At 41.4% G+C, this 21,990-nt stretch overlaps 1 protein-coding gene across 1 annotated transcript in view; it reads right to left on the bottom strand.

Annotated features, from left to right (window-relative positions):
* The window catches only part of cacna1hb (calcium channel, voltage-dependent, T type, alpha 1H subunit b), a 38,501-nt gene that overhangs the window by 5,408 nt on the left and 11,103 nt on the right, over positions 1 to 21,990 (bottom strand). Inside the window, exons 5-28 of the mRNA XM_053339510.1 lie at positions 21,604 to 21,763; positions 19,334 to 19,643; positions 19,150 to 19,242; positions 18,478 to 19,063; positions 16,092 to 16,468; positions 11,908 to 12,059; positions 11,232 to 11,417; positions 10,791 to 10,908; positions 10,102 to 10,257; positions 9,041 to 9,128; positions 8,719 to 8,909; positions 7,462 to 7,761; positions 6,774 to 6,874; positions 6,345 to 6,468; positions 5,723 to 5,791; positions 5,393 to 5,577; positions 5,183 to 5,309; positions 3,923 to 4,048; positions 3,734 to 3,823; positions 3,093 to 3,285; positions 1,474 to 1,625; positions 1,187 to 1,296; positions 935 to 1,068; positions 771 to 841 (exon numbers count right to left, since the gene is read on the bottom strand). Of these exons, the coding sequence (XP_053195485.1) occupies positions 771 to 841; positions 935 to 1,068; positions 1,187 to 1,296; positions 1,474 to 1,625; positions 3,093 to 3,285; positions 3,734 to 3,823; positions 3,923 to 4,048; positions 5,183 to 5,309; positions 5,393 to 5,577; positions 5,723 to 5,791; positions 6,345 to 6,468; positions 6,774 to 6,874; positions 7,462 to 7,761; positions 8,719 to 8,909; positions 9,041 to 9,128; positions 10,102 to 10,257; positions 10,791 to 10,908; positions 11,232 to 11,417; positions 11,908 to 12,059; positions 16,092 to 16,468; positions 18,478 to 19,063; positions 19,150 to 19,242; positions 19,334 to 19,643; positions 21,604 to 21,763 (4,199 nt within the window). The remainder of the gene's footprint in view (positions 1 to 770; positions 842 to 934; positions 1,069 to 1,186; positions 1,297 to 1,473; positions 1,626 to 3,092; positions 3,286 to 3,733; positions 3,824 to 3,922; positions 4,049 to 5,182; positions 5,310 to 5,392; positions 5,578 to 5,722; positions 5,792 to 6,344; positions 6,469 to 6,773; positions 6,875 to 7,461; positions 7,762 to 8,718; positions 8,910 to 9,040; positions 9,129 to 10,101; positions 10,258 to 10,790; positions 10,909 to 11,231; positions 11,418 to 11,907; positions 12,060 to 16,091; positions 16,469 to 18,477; positions 19,064 to 19,149; positions 19,243 to 19,333; positions 19,644 to 21,603; positions 21,764 to 21,990) is intronic.

The following is a 21,990-nucleotide window of genomic DNA, read 5'->3' as shown; positions in this document are numbered from 1 at the left end:
TTGTCCCCCCCCCCCCCCCCCCCCACTTTCTCTCTCATCTTTCAGCGGGTCCCCTGAGGGTCTGCTGAGCCCCGGAGCTGCAGTAGATCCTTCCTGAAGAAGTATTCCCCATTCCCTACTTCACTGTCAAAAAAAAAAAGACCTGGTTCACCTTGTTTTGCTGGAACACAAAGGAATGTCATCCACAAATGCACAACACTGGCCAATCAGACACCCGGCCCAATACCTTTCTTTGTAGAAGGATGCATATTTTATTGTTCACCTCGCAAGCATCGCAACAGAGGAGAAAAATAACTGCAGCCATGATAACTTGACAGAGTTACACAATCCTGTCTCAAAGGAGGATAAATTGCTGTGCGGTCTCTTTGTGTATGATAAGCTTTCAGACTGGACTTTTTGCTTCATATTTTATCTCCTCACAGCTATTCAGTAGCGGTAACAATTGCACCAAAGCAGCTGTGAAGTTATGTGCCATTAAGTTATAATTTAACTGGTGATTTATTGGCCTCACTGATAAATGTAAGGAAAAGAAATGAGCCTATAGTTAAACGTGAGTATCTTCATGCTCATTTGGTGGTGATTTGGTTTAACATAGTCAGTCTGTCAGTTGGAGGAATCAGAGATATAAGTAAGTCATGTGGGAGACGGGCAGCACCAGGCCTCATACATTACTAAATTAAACAAGCGATCTGCAATTCATCAGATCTGAAAACCAGGCTATCGCTTTAAAAACACATATTTTATTTTACTGCATAAGTGCTGCTTCATACCTGAGGCAGAGCTTGCATCACAGTGTCCAGTAGAGCTCTCATTCCTGTTGCCATCTTCAACAGCTTCAACACTGAAACATTATAGTGAGTGAGCTCTTAACAGTTAACGTATATAATGGTGTTTGTGATGTGTTTGCGCATGTTTGTGTCACCCGTGCATGTACCTCGTGTTATCCTCAGGACTCTCATGATGCGTATGATGGTAGGGTTGATGGGGAGGGAAGCATTCAGGTCTATTTCCTCCAGTGTGATTCCCATAATGGACAACAGCACAATGGCGAGGTCCAGCTGGTTCCATCTTGACACACCAGCACACACACAAACATACACATACACATACATACACACACACACGCTTTAAGAGCAGGTATATGGTATATTTTTTTCACTGTGAATATCATGTGATGTGTGAATACCTCTCTTTGAAAAAGCGGCGCAAGCCAAAAGCGATGAGTTTAAGAATGGCTTCGATGACAAAAACCACCGTGAAGATGTAATTGCAGTACTTGAGTATCTCCACCAGGTACTGTAGGGCACACACAGACACACACACACACACACACACACACACACACACACACACACACACACACACACACACTTCAAAATCCAGTACAAAAAAAAAACACTGCAAGTACCACTGCATTTCTTGGTTCATTACTATGGTTCTAGGACAGGTGGAATAAGGTGTTGCCATGGTTACCTGAGGCTGGTTGTAGTGCTCCATGCTCATGGTGAGGAGGTTTGTGAAGATGATGATGGTGATGAAGAGATCCAGGTAGTGGCTTGTGCACACGGTGTGGATGGATCGACGCAACGGGGAGTAGTCAGCGTAATACGGTTTCTCCTGGGCCCCTGCGTCGCAAACAGACACACACAAACACACACACACACACAAGCACACACAAACACGTGCACACATGGTCATTAAATTGCCTCTGAAAGAAAAATATGATATGGGCTATGAAGTCACTGATGAAATAGGTGCCAAGTGGCGCACTGCTGTGTGTGTGCATATGTGTGTGTACAGAATAAAAGTGCCACCTCAGGAATTCATCATGCACACGCACACTCTACATGGCACCTCAAGGTGTCTTTGGGCAGAAATCCTCGCTGTCTGCTGCCAGACAGTTAACTGACTGAGAGGAAAGCACTACTAGAGATTACACTGCAGAGTGAAAAGGACAGAGTGAGACAGAATTTAGGTAGAACAGAGAGAGAGAAAAAAAACCTGTGTGTGTGCAGCAGCCGTAAGTGTGTATTTGAGCGTAACATTAACAGAAATCATGCATGGATTCATACAGTATGTATATAGAGAAAAGAGGTTTATGATATGTGTTTGGAAATATTACATCCATATTATACAGCCAAAAGTATGTGGACATCCATGTCATGTGCACTTATATAATAAGGCTTAGAATAATCTTAATGCTTCAACATACAGATATTTTAAACAATCATCTGCTTCCAATTTTGAGCCATGTCTTTTTTTTAAATGACTATTGACAAATCAGGGTCCATAAAGAAAGTCCTGACCTCAACCCCACATCTATATGGGATGAAGTGTAATGCCGACCGTGCCTGTTCTTACTTTCCGATATTAGTGACCTCACCACTATTGGCTGTCCACTGAATGAAGTTGCATCATGTTCATGTTGCAGTGTAGCTCCATCATGTTCAAATTTCCACTCAAGAGCACTTCAGAGGCTTCACACAGTCTGACCTTCAGCAGCTATATTTCAAATATTGTTTGGAGTTGTTTGGCTGCCATTTGTTAATGCTGTCTGATCTTAACTTCTTATGTCAATTTCCTGAATAATGTATATGAGCAAAAGAAAAACCTCAGCATTCCCTCTCCTGCTTTACAGAGATCGAATGAAAAGTAACTAGTCTTGCTAAATGATCATTAAGATAAAGTCATAAAGGTATCATTACATACAAAAATACTGTCAATTGTGAGTTTTATACATTAAAGAAGTGAGCTGCTCCGACAAAAATAGACCTGGTGAATAAAGATCGTGACATAGAGAAAAGAGCAACACATGAGCCGTGGGCGAGACCCTCTGTCCACCTGTCAGGTGGTTTGGCACATAATGGACATTGAGACTAATGCTCCTGTGGCTGAAAGGGAGCAAATACCTGCAGCCAGTTTGTGGAAATCCTTCCAACAGGAGTGGAGGCTGTTATAGCAGCATATCCATGTTGCCCAATGAAATGTTAAAATGTTCAACAATCACAACTGGGTCCAATATTTGAACAGCCAGATACTTTTGGTCATGTATGTTTTATACTCCCTCTCCCTCCCTCCTGCCCTCCTCTTACTCCTCCTCCTCTTCTCCCATCTTTTTTGTCGTTTCTCCTCCCTCAGTCGCGCCTCCTCCTCCTCCTGCTGCTGGCGACACTTGTGAAAGTTTTCCACCACCACGCCCACAAACATGTTGAGCACAAAGAAGCTGACGATGAGGAGGAAGGAGATGAAGAACAGCAGCATCCAAGGATTGTTGTTTCTTATTGGCTGCAGTTGTAGGTAGAGAGAGAGAAAATGGAGGAAGAGGAGGAGGGGAGGTAGCAGGGCGACAAAAAGGAAAAAGAGGGGGACCAAAGAGTGACGAAAGATGGTGAGGAGGGGTGGAGAGGAAGAAAAAGCAGAGAGCATAAACGAGAAGACAATGTAAGTCCTGAGTCAGCAGTGAAACTGCCAGCACTGTCAACTCACATCTATTTACCCATCTGCCTTTTCCCTTTCCTTACAACTCCCTCCTATCCCGAAATATTTCCCCTCTCTTCTTGAAACAAACGAGATCAAATGGTGCCTGAGATTGACACAAAACAGAATCATAACACTGTGAAATTCAATATATTGTACACCAGAATACTTAGTAAGTCACCCTGATATTTATTTTTTACTTCACATACTCTTTTGTCCTGTGTGTGTATGTGTGTGTATGTGTGTGTCTTGTCACCTGCTGGTCCACCCCGGCAGCATCCAGCCCATCATACATGATGCTGACCCAGCCGTCTTTACATGACAGCACAAACAGTGACATCAGCGCCTGGAAGAGTGAGATGAGCTTTGTGCTGTCAATAAGTTTGTAAGGGTAAGTGTCAGCTCAAGATATGTGTGTGTGTATCTGTGTGAGTGTGTTACAAACCTGTCCCAGGTTGTCAAAGTTGTATTTCCGTCTAAGCCAGCGGTGTCCTGCCTCCAGACACTGAGTTTTATTAGTGATGTTACTCACATCGAACACATCACAGTAGAAGAACTTCCCTTTAAACAGCTGCACACAGACAGGCATGCAACATATGAGAGCAATGTACTGTAACCATAGGACAGAGAAAACAAAGCTCAATGGAGCGGAGATAAGACTGATGTATATGGTAATACAGTAAAGTAAATTTGTCATCAAGAGCCTACAGGTCTACAGGCCCTGTTACAGCTCAGATATCCAAACACCATCTGGTCCAGTCCGCCTTAAATTAATTACAAACACAGAAACATTCCAGCATGAAGTGTTCTCATTAGAAGATAATCCGGTGGCAGTGTGTTTCTGAGAAATATATGTTGGTGTGTTAATATTACCCTCTGCATTCATTAAATATAATTTTCTGTCAATGCACCAGATCTGAATGATTGCAAACATATTAGAAAAAACTTAAACTAGAGGAGAGCTTAGAGAAGGCCATTGAATGGCTTTTAGTATAAAAATGACATTGAAAATAACATAAAAAAAGGATCTATTTTACCATTTCAAATTGTATCTCTTGAAAAACCTTTAGACACCTGAAGAGATTAAAGTGCCCTGTATTCTTTTTTAAAGATTTTTTCTCATCCCTTTATTTATTTGTGATATCTCAGATTTATTTTGGGAACCTGTGACGAGAACCACTGTACAACATTTTATTGATCCTACATTTAATATCCTCAAGTATGTCTGTAGTAGTTTCATGTTGTATGTTTAATTTAAAAAAGAGAAGTGTTTGTTTGAACATAGAAAACTGGATGACATTGAAAAAAATAAAAACATAATGAAATACATGCATTCATAAAGAACATAACTCAAAAAATCTAAATGAAAATTGAATGGATTAAAAAAGAAGGATTTTCAGCAGAAATACACCCTGGTTGAACTGTTTTTTTAAAACAACTTCCAGGGACTATGGTGTATAATCAGCAACTCATTTGCATTTTCTTCCAATTCTTCTCTGAACTTTTTATTACCTGAAGCATTTTCTGAGCTGTGCCTCATTTATTTTAAACCACAGTGATCAGTTCGACAGAAAACACAACAAGCTTTGGATGTTTGAACTAATCTGCTCCTTATTAAATTTCTGAGTGAAAATTGTTAAGCACTAAAAATAATTAGCCTTATAATCAGCCAGCAGTGGATGAGCAGAGCACATACGGTGTTTACCTGAACTCCCAGAATTCCAAACACAATGAAAAAAGCACAGCAGATGAGGACGATATTCCCAATCGGTCTGAGAGATGTAATTAGAGTCTCTACAACCAGTTTCAGACCTGGAGCACGACTTATCACCCTGCAACACACACACACAACTACAGTTACACACCAGATAACATTTATCAAGTGTTCACAAGGGAAGGTCTCATGTGCTCTTACCTGAGCGGTCGCAGTGTGCGGAGCAGACGAAGCACACGAAGTATGCCTAAGATACGATTACCACCTGCTGACGCTATGGATACCAGGATGTCCACCAGGGACACAAACACCAGCAGTCCATCTAAGACATTCCAACTGCTCTTCAGATACACACCCTCTCCAAAGTACAGGCCCATAGCTACCACCTTAACACACATGCCGACACAAACACAAATTCAGCTAAATGTGGTAGAAAATGAGTCTGAAAGCAATTTCTGATTTTTCCACTAAGGAGGAAAATGGTCCTTTAGTAAGTAAGATGTGAAAATGACTTTGGAGTGTTTTGGTTACCTTGATCATCATTTCACCTACGAAGATCACAGTGAAGATGTAATTGGACACACTGAGAAACGCCCGCTCCTGTCACACACACACATACACACACACAAACACGTAAGAGCAAGCACAGACACTCAGAGGGGAAAAACATTCATCAATTTCAGGGGTTTCATGTCCCTGTAGCTTTAGCTTTGATTCTGGCTGGAATAACTGAAATGTGTTACATAATGAGCTGAAAAAACATCCATTACCATTGTAGTAGAAAACATCATAAAAACAAACTGGGAACAGTACGTGTTCTTGTTACGAGTCCCAAACCGCTCTTACATCAGATACAAGCATATGAGCTCCACTGTACTCAACAGCTTGTGTTGTGTAGGTGGGTGTGAATCTTGGTTTTTTGTATCCTTGTGAGGACCAGTATTGAGTTTTACACCATGAGAGTGAGGACATTTTGGTCAATTATCACTTCTTAAAAGGGCTGTTTCAGGGTTAAGCCTGGGTGTTTGAGTTAAGTGATAAATAGTAGATTATGCAAATGATGATGCTCACAAGTGCAGAGTACAAACGTGTGTGTGTGTGTGTGTGTGTGTGTGTGTGTGTGTGTGTGTGTGTCTGCATGTATGTGTGCTACCATGCTGTTGGGCTGTATGTTGGGTCTCTCCAGTGCAATGGTGATACAGTTGAGAAAGATAAAGAGGAGGATGATGTGATCAAACATCTTGTGCCCTATGACCCTCTGACACCAAAGCCTGAACCTGAAAGAAAGAAAAAAGAGGGGGAGAGAGCGGGCCTCATCAGCTACTCCTGTGTTTGTGTATTTATCACACATCACCCACATCAATTTCTCCACAAAGTGTCTGTTTTCACTTAGAGAAAAATATAATTGATAAAAGTGAAAATTGTATTACTGTAAACACAAAGGATCAACTGTAACCTTCACGCTGAAACTGAATTTTCACGCATGCTTTGGATTAAGCAACCTATGTCACTCAGGGGAATATCAGGGGAACACTGTGTGTGTGTGTGTGTGTGTGTGTGTGTGTGTATTATGTGTATTTACTGGTTTTGTGGAGCGAACAGATAGAGCGACCATCCTTCATGCTCCAGGCACCACCGAGGCTCATATGGCTGCAGCAACTTCTTTAGCTTCTTACATAAACTCTGGAAGGAACACACACACAAACGCATGCACACACGTGCACACACATACGCACACACACACACACACACACACACACATACACACACACACATACATTTGCACATGACAATATTAGCACACTACACATGCGTAAAGACACAAATAAGCTTTATTTATGGTTAGGGATGTAAAATAATATCTAATTATAAATTGCATTACTTTTATTTGATGGAAAACTTTTATTTGATGAATTTTGGTGCTGTTATTATTCTGTCTCACTAAGTGTACATAAAAATGTCACCTCAGCATAAGATCCAAATAATGATCCAAATAATGATTCAAATAATGTCCCCAATAATCATTTACCCAGGCTCATTATTTAAATTAAGCTAATTAAGTTTCAAATTCTAAGGCCTTATGTGTAACGTAACTAAGAATTAAATGTATGTCTTGTCACGATAATTAGCAATATTAGTCAATTTTGAACTTTTCACCACATCAAAATGGGAACTTTTAATAACTTGTTTTAACTGAAATAATACATGCAGAACACCATCAAAACGCCTTTTCATTGGGGAAAAATGTGGATAAATAAATCTATAAAAACCTCCTCAGCCTCTTCCTCTTCTTGATCACTGTGGTAATGTGTTGCCAGGGGAGCGTCATCGAAGCAGTGCTCGGGGAGATGAAAGGTGGTGCCGTTGCAGTCGGGTGGGTACATCATGGGGACCTGCAGGTAGTCAGCCTGGTCCAGAGACTGCTCTCTGCTGCTGAGGTTTGAGCTGGTATGAGTGTCAGACAGCAGGGACTCCATTTCCCCTGACTGGCTCTTCCTGTGCAGGCTGGGCGCTCGGCTGATGCTGGTCCAGCTGGAGCGACGGCTCTCTGGCCCGCTTTCCCATGGAGACTGTTGACACAGCAAAACTCAGTTGGATTTCTGACAGATTTTTCAAGAGTAGATAAAGATTATACCCTTCAAAAATTTAAAGTACCTTGTGGAGTTTTTGACCACTAGAGGTGCTATGGAGCATGTTTTGATGTTCATCTCGTGCACCCGGACCAACACATGTGCACAGACACGTGATGTACAACAAATAAAAATTCCTTTCATCTGCATAGGGCAGTAATGCAAATGTGTACTGCAAGGTATGCTAGGTATGAATTTTTAACCTGAACTGAAACAGAGCCGTGGAAAACTTGCAACCCCATTGTGCATTAATTATTTAGTAATTTTAAATAGCCCAATCCAAAACAACTTAATATAGAGAGAAATCCAACAGTGTGTAAAATGTTGTGGCATATAGGAGGGAGGTTGCAACCAAATGAATACCCTATTTAGATATAATGAGCTCACTATGAATACGTTTTGCTAGATGCCACTAAATCTTTCTCACTGGTCCTTTAACAAGCAGCAATTCATTCATCCTGCACCTCATGATTCACATCTCCAGTCTCACTTTTTTTTTTAAAGTTTATATTTTCATGCTTTTTCATGCTAAAATCACATATTACTATCACATAATTCAGTGGTTGGTGTGTTTACTTTCAGACCACAAACAAACTGGAGGCAACTTGGAGGCCAGCCAAAGACCGTCCTTCTCAGACGGTCTGGGTGCAGCTGTGTGGGCAAACGCATCCAAATTCTATTTAACTGAACCAAACAGGTTAGGTGTGACCATAAGAGTTTTAGACTGCAACAACTCTTATTACTGAAAGTTTTTAATAAGTACAACACAACTACAGATATTTATAATCATATTTAAAGCACATCCTAGTTTGAATTTTCATAATCTTTAGTTAAATACTGTAAATGAGCTTTATTACTGGGGGTATACGCTTTAACCTTTACTAAATAAGGGCTCACCTGTGGCCTCTGCTCAAAGCTGTTGAGGTCCATGGAAGCACCACTCGCCCGTCGTGATTGGCTGGAGTTAATGGTGGGTGTGGCTGCAGTATGTGTGATGACCGGCAGAGGAGGAGGAGAAGGGTGGGGCATGGAGGCTTTTGGGTTCAGGAGACCATTGGGGCTCAGCATCATGGCCTGGATCTTAAGCTCTGCATACACACAAACACACACACACACACACACACACACACACACACACACACAAATCTCTGTTAAAGTGATTGTGGATGCACTTGTTTTTATACATTGTACAGTTCCAAGATTACGTAAGATTTTGGACCTGCAGCGTACAGCTCCCTCAACTTCTCCTCGTCCTCGTAAGAGAGTGATTGTCTGTCGTCATCTGACTCAGATCTGTTGGCATCACCCTAAAATACAAATACAGAGAACGTCACCTTTCTCTTCTCGCTCTCTGTTGACTGTTGTAAAAGTGAAAAATATGAGCAAGTCGAGGGGGAAAGACTAGACAAACAACGAGAGGCAGACGGGCGGAGGGGATCTCCAGTGTTCTCTAGTTGAGTTATGTGCATGGCTTTGGCAGTGATCTCCTGTAGTCACGCCAATAAAGCTTTACTGAATTTAATTAAAATTCACGCCAGAAAGATGGAGGCAGACAGCTTTGGCAAAGGGTATCTGTATGTGTGTGTGTGAGTGTGTGTGTGTGTGTGTGTGTGTGTGTGTGTGTGTGTGTGTGTGTGTGTGTGTGTGTGTGTGTGTGTGTGTGTGAGAGAGAGAGAGAGAGAGAGAGAGAGAGAGAGAGAGAGAGAGAGAGAGAGAGAGGAGAGAGAGAGAGAGGGAGAGAGAGATAGTGAGCAAGTACTCTCTGATGCCGCAGATAAAAGATGAAAACTAAACAACAAAAGCTCACCAGCTGTGAATGGCAGGCGATATCAAACACATCCCTACCCTGGAGAGTATTGTATGTGTGTATGTGTGGGTGTGTGTGTGTGTGTGTGTGTGTGTGTGTGTGTGTGTGTGTGTGTGTGTGTGTGTGTGTGTGTGTGTGTGTGTGTGTGTGTGTGAAAGATAAAGAGAAAGAGAGAAAGGGATAGAAAAAGAGAGATGGGGAAACAACGAGAAAGAAAGAGAAAAAAGAGTGATGGATAAAGAGGGCGAGAGAGAGAGAGAGGGCGAGAGAGAGAGAGAGAGAGAGAGAGAGAGAGAGAGAGAGAGAGAGAGAGAGAGAGAGAGAGAGAGAGAGAGAGAGTGAAACCACACAAGCAGGATGGTGGAGATTAGTCTCTTGTAGGCAGCTTTGGTATCATCAGCACAACAGAGCTGAATTAGTCTCTCTGCCTCATTCTCTAAGTAGCTCAAATAAAACTGCATCATTGCCCTTACTTCAGCTTGAAAACCCTCGACCAAAATGGCTACGAGCAAGTTGAAGAGAACATAGTTGCCAAAAGTCATGAGGGCTACAAAATACAGAGCAGCCAAAGGTGTGGTGGAGGCCATCCCGTTATAGAGCACCGCATTCCAGTCCTCCTGGGTTAGGATCTGCATATAGGAACAGAGGAGGTGGAAGAAGACATTTAAGAATAGGAATAAAGAGAAAGAATAATAAGTAGTATAAGTAGAAATAACACCATTAATCACAATATGGAAAGACAACCTATGCTGCTTATAGCTGTTTTACACATACTTTATTCTGCCTTAAATATCTCAGTCAGCTGAACAGTAATGATGCTCATCAGTGTTAAATGACCTGCTGAGGAGTACGTGTTACATTGCTTTTTTGTCCCCTTCAGCTTGTGAAGCGTATCTCACCTTCCTACTGGGAGAGTTTTTACATTTTGTTGAAAATCGAGAGTGAGCTCTCCCAAATTGGAGCAAATGAGACAATGGAGAAGATTGTCAGGGCAACTGCCAGTGACAGCAGCAGCTGCTGTTTGAATCTCATCCCAAGTAGTTTTTAAATTACAATTTAACAGTGATTCAACAATGGGGGACACTCCTCTAAATTAAATATTGTCACCGTATTTGTGTGCTTGTATCAGGTGGGACTGAGTATATCTCGGTGTTTGTCTAACCTGGAACACAGTGACAGTCGCCCACAGCAGTGAGTCAAAGTTTTTTCTGTCAGGTAAAGTGTCTCCACTGTCTTGTCGCAAACCAAATTTACAGCCGAACAGATGCATCCCCAAGATACTGCAACACAAACACACACATACACACACACACATACACAGAAAACAATGAGAAAACACATTACTTTCATTACATGGCAATTTAATATGGATAATGGGCAACAAGATGCAGTAATGCTGCCTATATGAATAATTGTGTTTATGGTAATATGTCCTGTATCATAGTAAGAAAGGGGTCAGTCAGTGATTATTGCTAATTATTGATATTGATGATTTTTATTAGGCATAATCAGTATAATTAAAGCAGAGAAAAAGCTGATTAAACAGTTTGGCTTGTGAGTCTCCCCTTGGGGCATTGCCTTTTAGAGAATATATACACTGTACCTGAATATGAATATGAACAGCATCAGCAACATGCAGAAAGTGGCCACATTGTCCATAGTCTTCATTAGCACCACCAGCTGCCTCCTCAGGGCGGGAAGGAACCGCACCAGCTTCAAAACTCTCAACAGACGGAAGGTACGCAACACCGAAAAGCCTCCCTCCGCCTCACCAACTATCTCCCACACACTAAAGCACAAGAAGATGACAAGCAGATTATAAACACAACATTAAATTCACATTTAATGAACAGAGGAATCAATATCTACTTAACTTTAGCTGTAATTCTTTTGAAGTTGGCATTAGTATCACCCACAAAAAGCCTCATTTTCCAGGTAGTGCTAAATTCTTGCTCTGTTTACAACTCACCAGCCAATAAAGAAGGTGAGAGCTGTGTAGACTGGCACAGTAAACAAGCACAACCCTTCAAGCACAGATACATGATTTAGCTTGTAGTACCACATAATGAAGTGAATACAGGCTCTCTGGACTAGGAGTAAAAACAATTTGGCTCCACTGCCAGAATCAGCATCACTGTGACACTCTGGGAGCCTTGGATGAAATTGCAGTGCTGACCGCAGTGATCACAAGCAATTTTTATGATGACAAGAGGAATATTTAATGACAGAGTTTCCATTATGAGGTAAACACACGAACAAAGACCCTCTTAGTGCCCCACCTGATGATGACAATGATGCTGTCAAAGCCGTTGTAGGGGTTCTTGATGTAGCCAAAGAGCCCGAGAGCAAGGACCTTCAGCAGCATCTCAAGGCCGAAAAGACTAGTGAACACCATGTTACTGATCTCCAAAATATCCGTCAACTCCTGCGGCTGTAGAGGTGCGGTGTTTGTGAAGAGAAAAGAGAGACAGATTGACGTACAGAGACGGACAGTTGCAGAAAAAAAGAACAAATAAACAAAGACAGACAGACAGACTGTCAGTGTGGTGTGCAGTAGAATAAACATGTTAGGAATTTCTAAAAATGCTAGTCAAAGCTACAGTGTGGGTCTATATGGAGTTAGACGTGCAGAGACGAGCTGTTCCGGGATGTGAATGCAGATGAATTGAGTACAATGAGTAAGTGCACTTTTATTATTCATTTTATTATTACCTAAAAACCCTCTCCAGTCATATATTGAGATGTATAAGAAGGATGTGTGTCTAATATCACTTTAAAATCCTTAAAATCACATCCACTCCTCCTTCATTAAAAATTCTATAATCTATAAATATGCAAATATATTCATGGTGGTGTGCAGCATTGCAGCAGCTTCTCTGGCTCCTGGTAAATGGTGTAAAGAGTAATAGGAACTCAACCAGTGCAAGTAGGCCAAGAAGTTACAAGCCAACAGAACTTCTGAACAATATCAATAATTTGCCCACCTCACGTCCACTAAAGGTTAGAGTTCCACTCAGCCGACCGCAGATGCTGAGGATAGAATGCCCTGTGGCAGAAGAGCTACACTTAAAGCTAATGCGACTGGGCCAACCATTCAGTCGCTCTCTCTGGTCATTATCCCCGTACTGTATAACGAAATGGATCTGATCCCATTTAACTGTCGTGTTTTTCTCCTGATGGAAACTTGGCTCATCAGCAAAATGCCAGACTCGGTTTCTCAACTCGACTGATTGCATCACTTCCACGTTAATCAGCTGTCAGGGAAAACGCAAATGACTGGTTGACTGGATCTCTGTTTTTGACACAGTCTTTGGTACACTGCAGTTTCAAAGCCGAAATGCTTAGCCATGGTGTTGACTGCTGATTTCGCTCTTGATATATCTTGTACCATATGAAAAACATGATATGGAAATGTTAACAAGTTTAAAAAGTTGATTTTCATTGGAGGGGGGTCTTTAAAGCAGCTGTTCTCAAACTGTGAGGCAAGCTTTTCCTGGGGCACTTAAGGTATTGCATTAATAATGCATTAAAGATGGGCATGAATGAAAAGAAAATTATGGAGCATATCTGAAGATGAATAAATCTGATTGATGTCAAACAAGAATGCTCTTGCTCTGTTTTATGGAGACCCTAAGGGGACCTGGGCAAAAAAATATATACATTGACGCTCCAAATGCTACTACATGTGCACGAGATCCAATCTGTTCCCACGTTCTGATTAATTTGTGCACTCGAGATAAGTGTGTATACAGCCAACACAACAGACCAGCCTTTCTTCCTGGAGCATGAGGTGCAGTAAACCCGCTGCACTGTAGTAAGTTTTAATATTTTTTCAGTAACCAATATGTGGTCAGTTTATCCAAATAATACCTGTTTGTAACATTGACATTTTCAGAAATGTGAGGAGCTGCTGGATGAGTGAGACCAGCCAGAATAACATTTCAAGTGCTTGATATATACTTTTTCTCTTTTTTTTGTGCCAATGACTCCTTAGGGGCTCCATAAAATTCTGAGCAAGGTTAACTTTGAAATATGTAAACTTCTACATAACGTTATTTTAAAAAACAACATTGAAATTGTTTTCTTAATAAATAGAAAAAAGATTTATTTTGTGCTTTTTTGCCTTTATTTATATAGTAACTGGTAGAGAACCTGACAGGAAACAGAGAGAATGAGGGGGGAATGATCTGCAGCATAGGTCCCTGGCTGGATTCAAACCAGGGATGCTGCAATTATGTGGCATGTGCGGTAACGACTCAACCACCAGGGCGCTCCTTGTTTTTTTAATTTAAGCATTGTGATTCTCATTAATTAATTATTCTCAAAGTTAATTAGTTTATATGAGCGGTGAGAGGAATGAAATGTTTTCTGAATCCAAAGGTAGGTATGACAGAAAAAGTCTGAGGATCGCTGACTTAAGGCCTCACTGCGCTCAAATGCTTCAATCCAAAACGGTACTCCTAGATCTCTGATTGGGAGCTTTGGTCAGCAAAGACAGCCTGAGGCAACATTTTAACAGTGACAGGACCAACTTCTTACAATGTGACTGCTGCTAGAACCCCATGCCGATAAACAAACCAACCTGAATACAAAATGAAATGACATAGAATATAATGACCGGTGTGACATTTCTTAAGTGTTTGGGGGGGGGGGGGACACATTTCTTCTTCGTACATCCATGGCACACAAAAACCAAAACCATGGGGGCGAAACACAAAAGAAACTTGTGTGACTTTTGCAGCATTTTATAAAATATATGAGCAGCACAGACAAGCTGATGATGTGTCTCTGCTTTCATTTACTTTTTCTGTTTACATCATGGCACGACAATTCACCATGCAGTCCAAAATCTGTCAGCCTCAAATTGAAATCGAACAGTCTAACACAGATTGTGACCAAGATTTTCTTTTATAAGCTTCTTCTAACACACAATGGTTGCACAGTCTAAAAGCTCCTTTATTCTAAAGGAGAATAGTCTATTTTCTGTTCAACTCAAGTCTTATAGTGCCATAGAGTTATTTGTCAAAGAAGAACAACGTTATTACAAACATACAGCATAAAAGAGCTCTACCATTTGATTGGGTGACATTTATTTATGACAGTGAACACAGCTACTGCCATTTAGATCTCTCAGTCTGTCAAACTAGCAGAACAGCGTAAACAAGGTACAGTGTCTCTGAGCATGCTCAGTGACATCTACCCAACACAGCGATGCTCTCCAGAGATCAAAAATCTCTGAGGTGTCAAACACTAACACTAGTCACGTTTATGAAATAAGGGAATATGTCACCCAGTGTATTGGTATATTATTTCAGTATTTCCCCCAAACTTTTGAGAGACTGTGGCGGTTGGACTTCAGTCCGACCCTCTATGGAGGTCCGGGGGCACATTTTTAATTCAAATGCATCATTCTGGTGCACTCTAAGAGTCAATATCTATTAAAAAAATAATAATTGTGCTCTAAACAATTTTGTGTTTAGTAATTTAACTACTAGTTGTATAGATATGAATGGTGATGACACAGCAAAAATCTCAGGAAAGACATTTTACTAGTTCATAAATGTTCCAAACAAACCATCAACAGCTCGGAAACGAAGAGAGCAAGAAGTGATTCTCCAAGTTCAACTAGTTCACTGGGGGCAGAGTAGCTCTGGTGCAGGGTAAGATGCTTTACTGAACGTTTTGGACAGTGTACAGACATGGTGGCACAAATTAGACTATGGTAGCCCACCACAATCTATATAATTAATTAACATATATATATATTTATATGTAACCTGATAGTTCTTGAATGACAATGGAAAAAATGGACACACTAGGCTTTGATTACACATCCCACATATTATTGTATTCATTCATATTTTTTCACTGTTGGTTTTGATCTCTTCGAGGGATTTGTTGATGATTTTAAAAAAAGGATAAAATAGAGCCAGCTTTGTCATCATTTATTTAGTCATTCAAGAAGTTAAGGCCATCCAGAGCTGTCATTGTTCAGTAAATGGGCCAAATACAATCTCCCACAGTCTTTCCCTGTCTTTCAGCCAATCACAAAGTCAGATCTGTCCTCCTCCTCCTCCTCCTCCTCCTCCTCCTCCTCCTCACTGCTTAATTCAAACTCACTCTGCCCCGTCTCTACCCTGCTCACTCTCTCTCTCCTGTCCCAGGGTCACGCTTTAATTAACACTTCAGGTCTTATGAGTTTCTCCATCTCCTGATACATGCGTGCACACACCCACACAGTCACATGCACACACACACACACACACACACACACACATTTCATGATCACATGTGCTTGGTGCTGGAAGTGTTGATTGGAGGGTAAGTTTATTGACTCCACACACACACACACACAGTGATTAGCACATCCATTTTCAATCAAACTGGGGTCACATCTAATCTGCAACTGGCACGCACATATAAGGCAATTCTCTTAAACTAGCACACACACACACAAACATACCTGTTCGTGGTACTCGATGCCCATCGAGAGTGTGTTAATAAGGATGGCAATCATGATTCCCCTGCTGAAGTATCTGCTGCCAACAATGAGTTCCAGTTTAGTTTTGATTCCCGCCCAGCAGCGCACCCACAGCCTCTTCTTTGGCTCAGACACCTGTGCATCACCGCCGCAGGGGCTGCTACAGTGGCACGGACTGCTACTAAGACACTGACAGTTAGTGTGGCATGAGTTGCTGTACCCATGTTGCTGGTCTTCGGGCTGCTCATTAACATTTTCGCCATCACTAAGTTGGTTGTAGTAGATGCAATAAGGGCATACTGAGGACTCTGCTGGGACTTCGCCTGGCAACGGTAACGCAGGATGCCCAGCGCACCCACCTGAGTAGATACAGAGAGGACATGATATAGACACAGACCACACAAATCACACATGAACAATACATAGTAAATAGTTGACTCTGTATGTTGCAGTAAAGTAGATGTTCTGCCACTCAATATATTCTTGTGTTTGGTAAAGAAGAGCACCTTCATTTCATTTCTGGTAGAAAAAAAAATCAATAACATTGAAGCTACTGTGCAGTTGGGATGCTTTGTGCAGATGGAGGGTTCTTTTATTAGAACAGGGATGAGCGTGTGTGTGTGTGTGTGTGTGTGTGTGTGTGTGTGTGTGTGTGTGTGTGAAGTGTCGTCTGTCGTAGGCTACTTTTGGGGACGAATTTCAGACTTAGGAGCAGTTATTTGTGGATGGTTTGCCCAATTGCCCAAAAAGCCTTGTCCCTAATTGGGAAATGGATGATTTTTGGTTGAGTGCTTAAGGTTATGGTTAGGGTAAGTGTCCAGAAAATGAATGTACGTCTATGTAATGTCCCCAAAAGTAAACGTGGTTTGATTTGTATGTGTGTGTGTGTGTGTGTGTGTGTGTGTGTGTGTGTGTGTGTGTGTGTATTTTTGTGTATGTGTGTGTGTGCTCAGGGGGGGAAAAGGCGTGGAGTGAAGCGGGAGTAAGATTTGACCGGAATTCATTAGCAAGCAGCTCGGGAGAAATGCTCCAATGACATAACAGCAAACATTAATCTAGTACGAGCAGTTCACTTGTCATCACAATTACAACAAATTCATGTTTCACTGAAGACTGATATAGTAAATCCAATCTAGTCATTCTGTGGTGTGTGTCCATAGATAATGTGGGCTGCAAGGAAACTTTCAGCCAGCAGTCTTGCTGAAAATGAGTCTGCGCTACATGAACAGGAAATACACTTATCTAGAGCTGTGATTTTCAGGCGTTTTGGTCAGGAGCCCCAGTGCATGTAAGCATATAATGCATCATTTCTACTCATTTTTTTGTGCATGGGAAGTGTCCCAGCCACAATTATAAATCATTATTGAACTGTATTAACATTCCATAGCTGTTTTATCTACTACATAACTGCTTTTACACATCAGTATGAGTTTAACCGTCATGGGGAGGGCTATTCAGCATGTGAAAAGAGCTTGAAATTGTTCTGTGGCTCTGGACGGAACAGAAAACACAGTCTAAGAAAATAGAGTTGAATTATGGGATTGTTTTTTTAGCTTTACTCATACTAGTGACTAAAAGTCAGGAGATCTTGACCTCTGCTGCTTCACTTTTTCCTTCCATTCTGTTTTAATTGATCTCTTGTGAGTTCTCCAAGTCTATATGGGTGCAGTTTTAAGGAGAGCCCCCTTACAGCCTTACTCAAAATCTGAAAAAAAGAGTGCTTGGGTTGGTACTGGCAAATTTACAGTATTCTTGTAAAAACAAGTAAGTACCTACAATCCTCGAAGGGCCTTTGGAGGCTATACAGAGATTTTTAAATTCAATTAAATGGACAGCTTCCAGTATTTTCGTCAACTTAAACAAATAGATGACTGGTTTATCTAGTGTAACGGCACACTGCCTCTGGGAAGACATTTCACTGTCAGTTTTTAAATGTCATTTTTAAAGCTTTAAAGCACATCCAGGAACATTAAAGTAATCTCTATTGTATCAGGGGATGGCATAAGTCTCAGTAGTTGATATCTCAAAGCTTTGCTGAATGAATATTGAAATTATCTGCATAGTAAGATACTACCGGGGGAAAAATATGATATTTTGTAAATTGGATAGAGTTAACCTCTAAGATGGAAAACAAGTTAAAAGAGATAAAGTAAAGCTACCCAAACAACACAGAAAAACAAGAACATAAGATGCAGCAGAGGTTTGTTGTCTTTTTTCTTCACAGGAAGCAGCTCTGCTAACGTTGCTGCAGTACAGGGGGAGTAATGCTGGTCTTTGCCAACAGCATCTAAGACCATATGTCTATAGGTTGAGAAGTTTTGACCCCAACAGCACTCACACTCACACACACACCCTCTTTTGTTCTCACCATGCTCCAGCACCAGCTGCGGCAGTCTGTTGATGGTCTCCGTGGCAACCAGCTTCTTCTGGTCCCGACCCTTTGCATCCATGTGACGGAAGAGGGGTGATATGATGGGATAATTAAAACCGTTCTCCCCATTGCTGACAGGACGCTCAGAGTGAAGCTGATGGTGCTGGTGATGATGATGATGATGGTGACGATGATGATAAAGTTGATGAAGGTGAGAGAGGTCATTGGGGGCGTGGCCTGAATGTCGGTGGGCAAGTCCATTCATCTCCCCGACCCCACTCCCCCTGGCAGAACCAGCGCCTCTGTCTTTACGGCACACACACGTGCAATGAAAGTGTGGGCGTTTCCGAGCGTAAAACCGGGACAGGCGACGCCATGCCTTGCGGCCCAGGTGAGCCAGGTAGCGGATGATCTCCTCATAGCAGCTTCCCGGTTGGCTGTCACTGGCCAGCGTGGAAGCTGATTGGTGGAGCTGCCGAGCGCGTTGCTCCGATTTCATTAAGGCGTGTTCTCTCTGCTTTGTCTCTGAAAACTGGGTCGCTATGACGACCAGGCACAGGTTGATCATGAAGAAGGAGCCCACCTAGTCACAAAAAAACACATACAGTACATTTCACCTGGATGATATGTTGTGTGTGTGTGTGTGTTTGTGCGTGTGCAAATACTTACTATTATGAGGAAGATGAAGTAGATGAAGTTGTAGAAAGAATGTGCGTCCATGACGTAGTACATGATGTCTACCCAACCTTCTAGAGTTATTACCTGAACACACACACACAGCAATCATAATACTGTGTGGTGGGCAGCGTGCATATCAGTAACAACGAAGCATAAAAATCCTTCAAATATTTACCTGAAAAATGGCAATCCATGCATATCCAATATTATCAAAGTTAATAGCTCCTTTGTGTGGATTTATCTCCCCAGCTCGACACTCATTGTAATACTGGAACCAGTTCACACATGACACTGGCTCATCTACACTAAGTCCCATCTCTGGACGGGCCTCATCAGGACCCAGGAAGCAGGAAGTCCCGTCTACACGGCGGCGAGGCACATCAGAACATCGAAGCATCCCGTTGTCTCTTTCCATCGAGCAAATGAAGGGGTGGTCATCGGAGGCATCTGGCCGATAGTAGCCACTCAAGGAAATGTTATATCTCCTGAAAAAAAAGGTAGAATGAATCACTGTGTTATTTTTCTTTTATTATTTATTTTACATGTAAAAAACAAATATTATTGAACCCAATGGAGGAGCAAAACAAAACAATTAACACAGGATTATTGAAGGATAAGGGAGGCTTTATTGTACTGTATGTTTCTTAGTGTCAACAAATCCCACATAAGATCAAAACCAAAAATGCATTAATCTGTTTCTCAGTATTTTTTTTACTTACAATGCCAATGGCACTCAGCCCATTGGTTTCTAATAAAGGTGCAATTATTCAAAAATATAGTTTAGTAGTCAAACTCTTTTTATTTTACTTAAACAGGAGTAAATAGTGCATTTGTTGAAGACTATTAGCCACGGATTAGTGCACATCCAGTGCTCTAGTGAGTATTTACAGCAGGAGGATGGTTTATGTGGGATTGACTAAAAATAAACTACAGTGCCCATGTTCATTTAAATAAAGGAATATGTCACCCAGTGCAATAGTGTGGCTAATTTTTGTAATGGTTTTTGGAGAGCACTGAAAGTCACACAGAGGAATAAGCTATATTGGGCTTTGGCTACATAAACAACATTTTTTAGGAGGATCAATTCACTGTTGCATTGTTTATTTAATGGGATATGATGGCAGAAAGAAAAATACAGAATATCCCTAACTAGTCATGCTTTAAACTGCCAAAAAAAAGAAAAGAAAAAAAAGAAATGGGCGTAAAGCACAAAGAATGAGTTTCTTGACAAATTCAGGTAAAGTCTGAGCGACTGTCAGGAGGATAAATCAGTTTATTGACGTTCTGTTTGAGGAAAAGGTCTGCGTTGTGGAAAAACAAAAAGACAATATGAAATACACAAGGGTGTTAAAGGAGGAAATGAGGAAACTGAGACAGAAATACAGATGAAGGGAAAGGAAGAACAGAGAGAGGGTGTGTGGAATGGAGAGATAAGCAATCAATCATGTGTAGTGTAAAAAGGGGTCAGAAAGGAACGGTCCTCCCTCACTTCTTATTAGGAAAGGTCATTTTGTTGTTTATAAGGCAGAAAATATCCAAATTGCTGGACTGAAACTAAAATTTGAAAAAAGGCCTCTTACTAAGCAACTGGACCGTAGACTAAAGTGACCACATGTGATTACTATAAAGCGAGAGCCAACAACAATATGATATCGCCTTTTCCTGATTCAGCTGTTCTACAGTAACACAATCAAAGGAATGAAAAGGTTCTTGTTTTTCAAGGCCAATGACTGCTTCTGGTCTGTGCTAATGTTACTGTTTTTATCATATGCTGTGTTGAAGTCAAAGTGAACAGCATGAGTGTAAATTTCACAGTATTTAGTTACAGCTAACCGTACATTGATTGCATCATTCCATACAGAACAAAGCTCTTTACACTCACTACAACATTCACATATACCACCACCACACCGCTGTCAGTGATTATTATATAGGAGGGGCGGGTGAGCAGATGTGAGGCCAGGAGGTGACACATGATGTTATCTGATATTATGTGACCATGTTTGTGTACATGTGAGCAGCAGTAAGAGGGAGAGTGGTGCTTGCTGTAATAGCCTCCATCAGACAGTAATCAACATGACATGAACGATCATGTGGGATAGAAAGGGAGTGACAGTGAAACTCTGAAGGTCTGTGTTGAGGCAGCCACTGAGAGTCACTGGATACCTGCACACAAAGTTCAAATAGCCTCCCCAAATCCCTTGAGTTGTTAAATCTAATTCAGGGGGTTTTAGAAGGAAAGACATTTACAGATTTACTGCCTCCTAGACGAAGCTGATTAGAGAGCAAACAAGATCAGACTATCTGTGATATTGATCTCTCTTTGAAATAATAGCTGGGTGAAAGAAGCTAATCAGTCGAGAGCAAACTTTTGACACAGGTTTCAGAATAATGAGGCCAGAGCATCCCTTGTTGTGACATCTGCAGGTTACTATAGTAACTCACATCTTGACATCTTCTCCCATGAAACAGCGGTTCCTCAATAGCCCCGCCCACAGCTGCACACCAACGATACCGAAGATGAAAAAGACAAAGAAGCACAGTGCCAGCACGTTGCCCAGCATGGGAAGTGTATCCAGGAGGAGGGTCACCAGGATACGCATACCTACCAGCACACACGCACACACACACACACACACACAAACACACACACAAACACACACTATAAGCAACTGTACACAAGACAAGAAAGATCTAAAACATGGGTGTCAAACATACAACCCATGGCCCAGAAACGGCCCGCCAAATGGTACAATATGGCCACCTGAATACAAAGGTTTTTCCACCCTTACCAGAACACAATTCTGTTAAAAAACAAATAATACATATTGT

This window comes from Scomber japonicus, chromosome 2 (genome assembly GCF_027409825.1).
Source record: "Scomber japonicus isolate fScoJap1 chromosome 2, fScoJap1.pri, whole genome shotgun sequence".
Lineage (NCBI taxonomy): Eukaryota > Metazoa > Chordata > Actinopteri > Scombriformes > Scombridae > Scomber > Scomber japonicus.
This window is presented reverse-complemented; position numbering and strand designations above follow the sequence as displayed.